The sequence below is a fragment of the Alosa alosa genome, chromosome 13 (genome assembly GCF_017589495.1).
Source record: "Alosa alosa isolate M-15738 ecotype Scorff River chromosome 13, AALO_Geno_1.1, whole genome shotgun sequence".
Classification (NCBI taxonomy): domain Eukaryota; kingdom Metazoa; phylum Chordata; class Actinopteri; order Clupeiformes; family Clupeidae; genus Alosa; species Alosa alosa.
Genome location: NC_063201.1, coordinates 23,063,452 through 23,075,429, shown reverse-complemented (window position 1 = coordinate 23,075,429; position 11,978 = coordinate 23,063,452). Strand labels below are relative to the sequence as shown.

General features: G+C 49.8%; 1 protein-coding gene across 6 annotated transcripts; it reads right to left on the bottom strand.

Moving 5' to 3' along the window:
* Positions 1 to 265: 265 nt before the first annotated feature.
* Positions 266 to 11,949, bottom strand: znf526 (zinc finger protein 526). Of its 6 annotated transcripts, none has more exons than XM_048260787.1 (9): positions 11,531 to 11,949; positions 10,264 to 10,333; positions 8,522 to 8,984; positions 7,414 to 7,574; positions 7,203 to 7,298; positions 5,412 to 6,112; positions 2,710 to 2,836; positions 900 to 2,624; positions 266 to 754 (listed from the first exon to the last, which is right to left on the bottom strand). In XM_048260787.1, exons 3-9 carry the CDS (start codon positions 8,784 to 8,786, stop codon positions 587 to 589), a joined length of 3,243 nt encoding a protein of 1,080 aa, XP_048116744.1. In that variant the 5' UTR covers positions 8,787 to 8,984; positions 10,264 to 10,333; positions 11,531 to 11,949; the 3' UTR covers positions 266 to 586. The 6 variants fall into 6 exon arrangements, with proteins under 6 accessions (XP_048116744.1, XP_048116745.1, XP_048116746.1 ...); XM_048260788.1 differs by having other exon boundaries at positions 11,718 to 11,949; XM_048260789.1 differs by lacking the exon at positions 10,264 to 10,333 and having other exon boundaries at positions 266 to 448; positions 576 to 754; positions 11,718 to 11,949.
* Positions 11,950 to 11,978: the final 29 nt, after the last annotated feature.

The window sequence follows — 11,978 nt, the reverse complement described above, 5'->3', positions numbered from 1 at the left end:
CCTTGTGTGTGTGTGTGTGTGTGTGTGTGTGTGTATTTACATGTGTACTGTATATGTACACCACTCTTTGGTTTCCATGGTGACTCGTAATAAGATGCTCTGTTGGTGGTTGGGTACGTGCTCAACAAACAACAAACTGAGTAATTCAGAGCTGAACTGCAGTGTGTGTGCGCAGTCTGTGAGTGAGTATGTTTAAAGGGTGACTGCCTTTTCTTTTAGTTATCACACACACACACCAGGTAAACACTGGAGACACAGACATTACCAAACTGCAGAGGCCGTCTTTATTAACAAAAAAAACAAACAAACAAGACAACACAATAAGGTCATACCCAATCCCGCACTCTGAAGAGTAAAAATGTTACACATACAAATTCATCTTAAACACACACCAGACACCAGTGCCTAACATCAGTCATTCAGGGGCCCAAACATAAACTGGCCCTGTGTGTGTTAGAGCAGCTGTAGGCTGTCCACTCCGAGGCTGGACTCCAGAGCATGTGTGTGTGTGTGTTAGAGCAGCTGTAGGCTGTCCACGGTGATGGCGTCCACTCCGAGGCTGGACTCCAGAGCATGTGTGTGTGTGTTAGAGCAGCTGTAGGCTGTCCACGGTGATGGCATCCACTCCGAGGCTGGACTCCAGAGCCGTCTGGTAGATCTCCAGAGCCTCGGCCAGAGGCAGCACCGCTCCTTCACTCGTCTCGATGATGGCGATGGCCTCGCCAAACTCATTACACATGATGGTGGGAGTCCCCTGAGGGAGGGAGGAGAGAGAGGGGGGATTGAGATATTGTTTGTTGATGTTTGGGCGTGTCATCAATCTCAATGGCTACATGGCAAAACACATCCTGACTTCTCTGCGTGTGTGTGTGTGTGTGTGTGTGAGTGAGCGTGTGTACCTGTGCGAGGTCAGCAGTCTGGATCTGAATGAGCTGAGGCTGTCCCAGAGCCCCTTGCTGGCAGAGCGCTGGCACTGCAGCGGTCAGCTCCACCGAGCCGTCCAGCACGGCCACTGCGGCGCCTGCCTCCCCAGAGTCCCCGTGCCCATCCTCCTCCGCCCGCCGCTCCTGCTGCTGCAGCGCCCTCGTGTGGATCTTCTGGTGGTTGCGCAGGTTGGAGACGGTCTTGAAAGCTTTTCCGCACTGGCAGGCGTGGGGTCGCTCACCTGTGTGCGTGCGCCGGTGTTCTGCCAGGTGCATGCTCTGCACGAAGCCCTTGCCGCAGGTGTCACAGCGGAACGGACGCTCACCCGAGTGCGTGCGCAGGTGCTCACGCAGGTGTGTGTTCTGACGGAAGCGCTTGGCACACACACCGCATGGAAACGGCCGCTCGCCTGTGTGCACGCGCCGGTGGAGCGTCAAGCCAGACGCCGACGCAAATGACTTACCGCACACGCCGCACACGTGACCACGCCCAGGCCCCATCCCTGTGTGACTGAGCACGTGCAGCCGCAGGTTGGAGGCGGAGTTTAAACGCTTCCCGCAAATGTTGCAGTCCAGGGAGGGGCGGGAGTCTGAACCAATCAGCACGCTGCCCTCCAAGGAGGGGCGGGAGTCTGAACCAATCAGCACGCTGTCCTCCAGGGAGAGGCGGGCCTGATCTGATCTAGGGGCGGAGCCTGGTTCTGTGTGGGTGTCGACCTGCTGAGCCTCTGGCTCCTCCCCCTCTTTAGGAACGACAGCTGGGCCAATCAGTGCGCTGTGCTGTGGCGTGTGTGTGAGTGTGGGGTGTTGGCTGTGGCAGTGCAGGTCTCGCAGCCGCTTGCGTAGGAAGCCCTGGGGGCAGTGTGGGCAGGGGTAGGGGGCAGGGCCCTGGTGCCGCGTGTATCGGTGTGCGGTCAGTTTGGCTGGCCGGCGGAAGGTGGCGGGGCAGTCGGGGCAGCGGCAGGGCGGCGCATCGGCGTGGAGCAACTGGTGCTGCCGCAGGTTGGACGACTGACTGAACGCGCGCGGACATACGGGGCAGCGGTACGGCCGTTCACCCGTGTGTGTGAGGGTGTGTCGAGACAAGTTGGCCAGCGACGAGAAGGTCTTGCCGCAGTCGCTGCACTGGAAAGGCCTCTCGCCGGTGTGCGTGCGCAGGTGGTTCCGCACGTGGATCTGCTTCTTGAAGGGCTTGGCGCAGACGCCGCAGCGGAAGAGCCGCTCTGACACGTGCACTGTCCGGCGATGGCGCACCAGACGCAGCGCTGTGCTGAAGGCCTTCCCGCACGTTGGGCAGGGGAACGACAACTCTGCCGCCGGCGCCGCCAGAACACTCTCCTGATTCTGACCCGTTGGGGGCGCTGCAGAACCCACGCCGTTCTCTTTGGTTACATCTCCATGCCGATCATCAACAGGGGCGTCGGCTTCTCGACAAGACTCCGCCTCTAACTCTGCTTCTGACAAAGGAGCGATCAGACCCACCTCCGACCCGCCTACCTGTGGTCGCCCCGCCCCCTGACACTGCGATTGGCTCGCCTGTGTAAGGCCTGCCCCCTGACACTGTGATTGGCTCGCCTGTGTTAGGCCTGTCACCTGCCGTTCTGATTGGCCCACCCGTGTAAGGCCCGCCCCCTGACGCTCTAGTAGTCGCTCCCGCAGGCTGGGGGCGGGGCCTAATCTTCGGGAGGGAACACACACCTGCTGGAAAAAACACAGGAGTGAGTAGGATCCCTACAGGAACTGTGTGTGTGTGTGTGTGTCTGTGTCTGAGTGTCTGTGTCCTTACAGTGCTGACAGGTGTGAGTGGGGTTCTTGCAGTGTGTGTCCGTCGGTGGTAGAGGAACTTGGTCATGTTGGTGAAGGTTTTGGAGCAAAACTCACACCGATGCAGAGGTTCTGCCGTGTGGGACTTTCTGCAGGAGCACAGCATCATCAAAATAACATTATCATCATCACGTTACCATGAACACCAAAATAACATCAGCATCATCATCACGTTCCCATGGACACCATCAAGCTCGGAGCCAGATGTGGCATCTGGCCCTGGTGCAGCCCAGGTACCACCCCAAATCTCATTCGCTATCTCTGGCAGTGTACTGATGATTGACATCTCATTGTACAGCTTCCTGAAAGAAGCGTGTTGAAATCGAGAACAAGAAAGAGGGACCATTTCACCATCTCAGGTGACTGGAATAGACCTCCGGGGGAAAAATCATTCTGAAGTTTTAAGGTGGGCTCCTAAAGAGTCACTATAAATTTGGCTATTTATTTTACTATGTAAATCAGATAAGAGAACGGAGCGGCCACATCAGGGCGCCAGACACAGTGGCCCACTTAGCATCAGGTTAAATAGCGTAACAACCAGCATTCAGCAAGTTTATTTAGCTATCTATCTATAAATTACAGGAACGGCCGTCCGTTATTTGCATATCTCTCAAATCAATTGATTTCAAACTTGGCAGGTGTTTTGTTACGGGCACGAGTAAGTGCAGTGCCAAGTTTGACGTTGTTTAGATTAGTAATGTAAAAGATATTGTTAAATATATCGGTAAAAGAAGCACACGTTGACTTTCTCCGCTCTACTGCCACTAGCCACTCCCCGTCTCGCACAGCGCAGGACCAGAGACAGAGAGGGTAAGCGGAGTTTTGGCAGCACTGAATCAGGGCGGGTCAAGATGCAAGATGTTTGGATGATTATCATGTCTGACGTCAACAATAAAGACTCTCTGTATGCAGTTTGCTTGCCTAAAATGCCTAAAATGCCTAACACGCCAACAAACACGGGTATGCAGTGGCTATTCAAAATGACGTAAAAATGATGTGCAATAAACTGGCACTAGCCCAGGCTACTTTGGACTTGAGACTTTGCATAAACAAACGACAATTCCGACTGCAAGATCACACACTGAAACGAGCGATAGGCTAATGGTCCCGAATTTAACGACATTTCAGAATGCCACACAGCTAGACGAGTGGCAGACAGTGACATGTTTGGTAGTATAAGTGACATGTCACTTATACTACCAAAGACTGTTTTTGAGTCACATCGTTGCAAATCTCATATGATGATCTTGTATATCATTGAGTTAATCAATAGGCTAAACATATAGCCTTACATCAAAGCTGTAGGCTCATGTCATTTTGATCAGTTACAGACAACAAGTGGCAGACAGAGTGTGAGGTCACTTATAGGCTAGAGATTGTTGAGTCACATCGTTGCAAATTTCATACAATCGTGCATCATTCCGCAAAATGGTTCGTCTTCTCTATCAGGAAGTTCAAAAAGCTTAACAATAAACTATAGCCTTAACGCAAAACAGCTGTTAGGCTTATGTCATTTTGATTTGTAAAAATGTCACATGCAGCCATGCCTAAATTCTGCTTACTGCACATTAATTATAGGCTAATATATTATAATATAATATTCAATATTCGTTATTGAATGTTTAGCTGAAATGATGTTTTCCCCTATCATCCTATGTTTAAAGCAGGCCTACCTGCGGGCATGTAATTGGGCTACGGGTTTTCTACAGGAATGGCCATTTTGAACTGGCACTGCACTAGTTTAGTAAATTAGCTATGAGCTGGAGTGAGCTGGATTTCCCTACTTGAGTTCAAAAAAAGATTTGTAGACTAATCTAGATGAGGATCTGCATTATGGGCCATGCTAGATGTGACTCAACGGTCTTATTTTTTCGCACAGGACGGTATAAAGTAACTGAAAAACAATTAAAAGCATGTGGGGAGAGAGATTTCAAACTTTTTCCTAAAGAAGAACAAATTGCCTAACCAAGAGGAAACCACATGCAAAATGAGATCTGACCTGTTTCTTCTACACCCCCCTTAGGAGCAAGATAAGAATAGAATGAGAAGAAAAAACGGTATTTTGAGATCTGAAGTTGAACTTCAATGGGCTCTTTACACGAAAGGCTCTCAATGCAGCCGTTTTGTTAACTGTGTTGTAACGGCATCTTGTTATATTCTGCTCCTAACATCTTCACTCCGACACTGAATATCTTGTTTGCCCAATAATAATAATCATTTTAACCTTGCATAAATCCTTTATCGTAACGCGCTGATTCACTAGGTGCAACACCGGGTCCGTGTAGACACTAATAACATTAATAGTAGCGGCAGGTTCAAACACACCTGGCTCCACCAGAAACAAGCGAGCCATAAGTGCAGAGCCCATTGTGCTTGGGCCGAGACAAGATGGCTAATTCACAGATGAGATTTAGCACAATTGTGCACAATAATATTCTCCTGTTCGCTTGAGCTTTCATCTTGTGAAGAGGGTGACCCTGTAGACCTGCACAGTACTGTGTGTGTGTGTGTATGTCTATGTTTGTGTGTGTGTATGTGTGTGAGGGATGGAGAGCGAGAGAGAGAGATGCATTGAAGAACTCTGGACTACACTACCTGCTCCTGATATGCCAGGTTATAGTAACACAGTACACTGTGTGTGTGTGTGAGTGTGTGTGTGTGTACCTGTGTATAATGAGGGTCATCTCGGTAGTGAAGCCGTGTCCACAGTCGACACAAAGGTAGCGCGCCTCCCCGGAGTGTGTGCGCAGGTGTGTGTGCAGAGAGCCAGCTTTCTTGAACACCTTGTCACATTCGGGGCATTGGTGCGTCCCCTGCTGATGCACACGCCCATGCGCCGCCAGGCGATTGGCCGAGGTGAACGTGCGCTGACACTCTGCACACTGCAGGGCCACGCCCCCCTCTGGGGCAGAGCGGCCAGTGACTGGCTGCCGTGCCGGCGCCACCGGTCCCCGCACCTGATTGACTGGTGTCCGCTCCATGTCCGGTGTGTCCATGACAACCACACCATCCCCACTCTCCTTCTCCTGACACAGGAAGTGCTCACCCTGGTGTGCCAGGAAGTCCTCAGGGGTAGCGAACTCCAGCGCACACTCAGAGCACTCGTAGGGCGTGGGTGTGGCCGTGTGTGTGTGTGTGTCTGTGAGTGTTGGCGTGGCCGTTGGTGTGAGAAGGGGAGGCAGCAGGCGGGCACGACGCAGAGGGGTGGAGCCATCAGCCAACACCTGAGTGTGTGTGTGTGCGTCTGCAAGTGCCTGGGCACTGCAGATCTGGAGCCGCAGAGTGGCAGAACCGGGCAACGGGGCAACTGGGGGCAGGAGGGCACGAGACGAGGTACCAGTCTGCTGCTGCTGCTGGGCCAGGACCTACACACAAACACACATAGACACGCACACACACACGCACACACACACACACACACATGCACGCATGCAAACATGCTCAAACACACACACATACACAGACACACACACACGCTGTTAGATGGTTTGTCTGGGTATGTGTGTAAAGCTGCTTTCAGACTCCGCACTATATGCAGATCTTTGTCAAACAGAGGCCCTGACCGTCCTGCGGGTGATTCAGATATGATGCTAACATGCGGACATTATGTGTGAACGACACCGACGCACATGGACAGAATCTGTGTGGTTGAACAGGTTGAACACGCACAGAATCTCTGCATGTTCTTCACTTCGTTCAGACACGAGCTCATTTACATAATGTCCGTCTGAAAAACTAGGAGGGGAGTAGTGTAACAGCCGACTAAATTCAGAATTCTAAATAGCCGGTTATGTTGTTCAGATATACGGCCCAACCACTTGACATCCGTAGAACATGCAGACTTACACCTAGGTCTAGTAGCAGCTACAGACACACACACACACACTTACATCTCGGTCTGAAAGCAGCTACAGACACACACACAAACACTTACACCTAGGTCTGAAAGCAGCTGATATCACATCATGGGTCCGCCTGGCCTAGGCTACTGACTTGTGCCCCTCGTAGAGCAGAACTTTAGAGTGAACACTAGGGGTGTAACGGTACACAAAACGCGGTTCGGTGTGTACATCAGTTTCAAAGTCACGGCTCGGTGTGTACAGTACCTCCGTTTCAAAGTCCCGGCTTGCTTAATTTTCTGTAGGTACTGCTAACCTAAAATTCACTGACAATACTTTTGATGCGCAATGGGAATAGTTTTTGACGTTATTTGACTAAACTGACATGATCCACTACTTAATATGTTTGTCTGGGAACATGAATTTGAAACTTGGTCTGCAAGCAAAAAAAGCCAACTGTTGATTACTGTACGCATCTGTGTTGAACCTTATGTCCTGTACCTAAACGGTTCGGTTCGAATATGTGTACCTTTAAACCACTAGTGAACACATTTATCTGTTAGGGTGTGTGTGAGTGAGAGAGAGAGAGTCTGATTTGTTCCGTGTGATTCCGTACCTGGGCCAGGATCTCTCCTGCTCGTTGCTCGTCAAGAACCAGGTTCTGCACATTGACCAGCGGAGCAACGGAACCATCAGCCTGCACAACATACTCCTGGAGAGGGGAAACAAGAGTGAGTGTGTGTGTGTGTGTGTGTGTGTTCTCACCGTGTTGAAGTGAGCGCTGTGTGTGTGTGTGTGTGTGTGTGTGTGTGTTCGTGTGTTCTCACCGTGTTGGAGTGAGCGCTGTGTGTGTTGCTCTGGTGTGTGTGTGTGTGCTGCAGCCACAGCTCCGGAGTGTTGAACAGCTGCAGGCACTCCAGACACTGGTACTGGATGGGCCCATCCGGGTCAGAACCCCCCTCACCCGCTTCCAGAACCTCACACACCTCTGCAGGGGTCAGAGAGGACACACGGGTCATCATCATCATCACACACACACACACACACACACACACACACACACACACACACACACACACACACAGATTCACTCTACATATGTGAATCCCCTGTAATCTCTAACTGTTTCCTCTATACTCAATCTTAAAGAAGAATCAGTCATATGCAGAAGTAGCACAGCAGTAAGGAGACAGCCTTAGGGTGTGTGTGTGTGTGCATGGTATCATGGTTTTGCGTAAATATACACGGCACTTCAAAAATGGCCAACTGCACGCATTTTGAGCTATCTGCGTGTACTGTATGTTAACGCCGCGTAAACATACACGCCACTTATCATCTCACTTCCGTGTGTGTCAACGCCAAGTATATGGCGCCCTCTAGGGTTAGGGCATTAATAAACACGCCAAAATGCTATTATGCGTTAGACAACACGCTAGTGGCCATTGGTGTATCATACATACCCAGTTCATGATATCAGTCTGGTATGTATGATAGTCTATCCACCGGATTTCAGATTTCAGGTTTCTCTCACACACACACACACACACACACACACACACACACACACACGACTACTGATTTCTACTAGAAAGTTCTTATAGCTCATGTGTGTGAGTGTGTGTCTAATAGGGGTTTCACAACATTTTTTTTTTCTTTGTTTACATGTTTTTCATAATAGTAGCCGTTATGTAGCGGTAATGCTAACATTACTGCTACTGCTAGCTGCTGGCAGCGGGTGTCTCATCTTCAGATGGTTATCTGAGTTCTTACTTTAGTAAATCTGTACAGAATTTACACGTCAGTGAGCTTCTCGCCTCTTTCGCCTTTCACCATAGTCCAATACTTGACTAGTTAATGAAACCTAGCACACACACACACACCTCCCTCCTGCCCCACACATGGCCGCCCTTCCCCTGTCTGCCCCCCCCATCTCACCGTGCTCGGCCTCCAGTCCTGCCGACATGTGCATCTCCTGGTGCAGCAGCAGTTCCTCTGGGTTCCTGAGGAGGGCGCCACACTCCAGGCACTGGTAGCTGGTGTCCCCATCCTCGGGACCCCCTCCCTCAGCCTCCTCAGGGCCTGTGTGGCTCTGCTGGTGCAGCAGCACCTCCTCCAGCGTGTTGAACAGCTGATGGCATTCGCTGCACATGTACTGGTGCTCCACATACACCTCCTCCGGCTCCTCCTGCTGGTCACTCATTGCCACTGCAGCCTGCACCGTCTTGCCTTAGACTGTTGCACTATGTGTACGTGTGTGTGTTGTTCTGTGAATGAGTTTGTGTGTGTGTATGTGTGTAAAGGCCAGAGAGCCACTTCGGCCAGGTTCAGCGCAGGGTCTGGGTCGTCACGGAGACCCTGCTATGAAGTCTGGGCTGAGAGGACCACCTCGCTTGGAATTCTGGGAACAAATCAAACACAACACGTGTCACACATAAAACACACACCATACACACACACATAAAACACACACCACACACAGACACGCACATAAAACACACCACCAGCCCTATGCAGTCCGATGCACTCTTCCCACTACCACAGTAAAGATACACAACCACTGCAGTGTTTCCCATACATTGACTTATTTGTGGTGGCCCACCACAATATCAACATTGACCACTACACAATGATTTTCCTGGTTGTACTAAATTGTGCTTAAATCTGGTTAGAATCATAACCACACTGCCCTAATTTGTTAAAAACCGTTGCATTCAGGTTAATTCTGCAAACCAACCACCACAAATAGAATTCAATTATGTGGGAAACACTGCACTGTAAACAAATGCTACCAATATAAACAAACACTACCACTGTAAACAAATGCTGCCGCTGTAAATAAACACTGCCACTGTAAACAAGCACCACTACCAGCTGTAAACTACCACTGTTGTAAACAAATGCTATGACTGTAAGCAAACGCCACTACCATTGTGAACAAACAAACGCCAGTAGCATGCTACCACTGTAAACAAATGGGGAATACCACACCTGTCTGAGGAAACACCACACCTGTGAGGGCCGCACTACCTGAGAGAACATCACACCTGAGAGAACACCACACCTGTGAGGGCCGCACTGCCCAAGAGAACATCACACCTGAGAGAACACCACACCTGTGAGGGCCGCACTACCTGAGAGAACATCACACCTGAGAGAACACCACACCTGTGAGGGCCGCACTACCCGAGAGAACATCACACCTGAGAGAACGAGGGCCGCACTACCCGAGAGAACATCCCACCTGAGAGAACACCACACCTGTGAGGGCCACACTACCTGTGAGAACACCACACCTGTGAGGGCCGCACTACCTGAGAGAACACCACATTTGTGAGGGCCGCACTACCTGAGAGAACATCACACCTGAGAGAACACCACACCTGTGAGGGCCGCACCACCTGTGAGAACACCATACCTGTGAGGGCCGCACTACCTGAGAGAACATCACACCTGAGAGAACACCACACCTGTGAGGGCCGCACTACCTGAGAACACCACACCTGTGAGGGCCGCACTACAAAGATTCCGCCACACGCAGTGATTAGGGGGCTGAGCGGGGCATAGTTTTTGTTTTTTTTGTGACCAAATATTAGCCCAGATTTGTCAAATTCCATAAATATTTTACAGTTTCAGGAAGGCGATACATCATGTTTAATAACTGCTTATGATGATCTCACCTCCTGTTTGTCAGCTTTGTGACAGCTGCTACTGAATATTGATTGTCCATCAACATGTGAAGATCATCTGCTGCAAATTTAAAATTGGAAAGAATTGCAGCCTGTTAAAACTTTTTAAAAGCTTTCTTTTTTTTTTTTTTTTTTTTTTTTAGCTAAAACACAATTTAGCGACTGCATCAATCTTGGCCTTGAGATAGTTATTTCCAAACATTACAATTATTTAAAAACACACAAGTCACTTGTTTTATGGGGCAGCTGTGGCCTACTGGTTAGCGCTTTGGACTTGTAACCGGAGGGTTGCCGGTTCGAACCCCGACCAGTAGGCACGGCTGAAGTGCCCTTGAGCCCTAACCCCTCACTGCTCCCCGAGCGCAGTTGTTGTTGCAGGCAGCTCACTGCGCCGGGATTAGTGTGTGCTTCACCTTACTGTGTTCACTGTGTGTTTCACTAATTCACGGATTGGGAGAAATACAGAGACCAAATTTCCCTTATGGGATCAAAAGAGTATAAAAACTTATACATATACTTATAAGTCAAGTTATGACCAAAAACGCATGTTGTGCATTGCAGCGCCCCTTGTGGTCAATTGACAGATTTTTGTGTGATTCCTCAAAATGGGGTCCTGAGTCCACATACCAATTTTGTCGATTTGACCCATAGACAGTAAAAGATTTGACCTCACATCACCTTTGGCAATTTCATTTGATTGTGAAAGCCTTCAAAAGTCAATAAGCCAAACAGACAGCTGAGGGTCATCTGTGTCTATTTTGGTGTGGATTGGACAAAATGTAAGGTTTGTGAGAAATGCGTGGCCCTTCATAACATCCAAAAGGTATTGAAGGTATCTAATTGCACACCTGAAACTTGGTGAAAATGAAGCACTGCAGTAGCTTGATTCCCAACCCGAGAAACTAACAGGTGACTGTTGCATTATGACTGTGCAACATATCAAACTGCTACAAGTCGACTGGAGGCTGCTTTGCAGATCAAAGATTATACATGCCAATATTAGGCCTTGCACTCTGACCCCAGAACTACTCCAACTTGTCTTAATTGAATATAAGACATGTTTCACTGTCGAGAATGCACATCATATGGGGGTTTAGCAATGCTCGGAAGGTCTCAGAGACTCCTAAATCGTTTAAATCTCATACGTTATTATGACTATGTGGCATCGGCACAGCAGACTGCAATTTAGCATGGTGCGCTATAATCATTATCAGGTAGCCTCCTATTTGAGGGGGGATTTTCTAAGTGTTACGCTTACTGCCTGTGTGGCGGGCGAGCTGTTGGCGGCGCTCTCTCATTTCCCCACAACCTTGTCGACGACACCGCGGTCTCCTGCTGGAGCCACCCCGAAACGCGACGGTCGTCAGGCGGCGCTGTCCACTTTTCTCCGAAGTCTATCGTGGCCAAGCGAGGCCTCCTCTTTCCTTCCCGTTTCCGAATCTTACCTCTCATCGACTGTTGTTAGGCAAGCCCTCGTGCAACCGTCATAGGGGTTCCGCGGAAATATCCTGAGCGTCCAGATATTCTCTAAAAAACAGTCCCATCATTGTTTAAGAAGAAAACACTTTTATCAGAAATTATTTAGCGATGTAGGCACCGTCGGTGACCAGAAATGCATGGTTTGCCGAGACGTTGCCTCCGTTCTGGGCAAGCAGCCCCGCCTCACATTTGGGCCGTATGAATTTGCCAAAGCGTGATTGGATAGC

What these genes read in the sequence shown, in the direction of transcription:
- znf526 (XM_048260787.1), bottom strand. Translation starts at nt 8,786, where the DNA reads ATGAGTGACCAGCAGGAGGAGCCGGAGGAGGTGTATGTGGAGCACCAG. An exon ending in ATGACCCTCATTATACACAG is followed by an intron (nt 2,837 to 5,411) that starts GTACACACACAC and finishes GTGCTCCTGCAG; the next exon opens with AAAGTCCCACACGGCAGAAC. An exon ending in CACTCACACCTGTCAGCACT is followed by an intron (nt 2,625 to 2,709) that starts GTAAGGACACAG and finishes TGTTTTTTCCAG; the next exon opens with CAGGTGTGTGTTCCCTCCCG.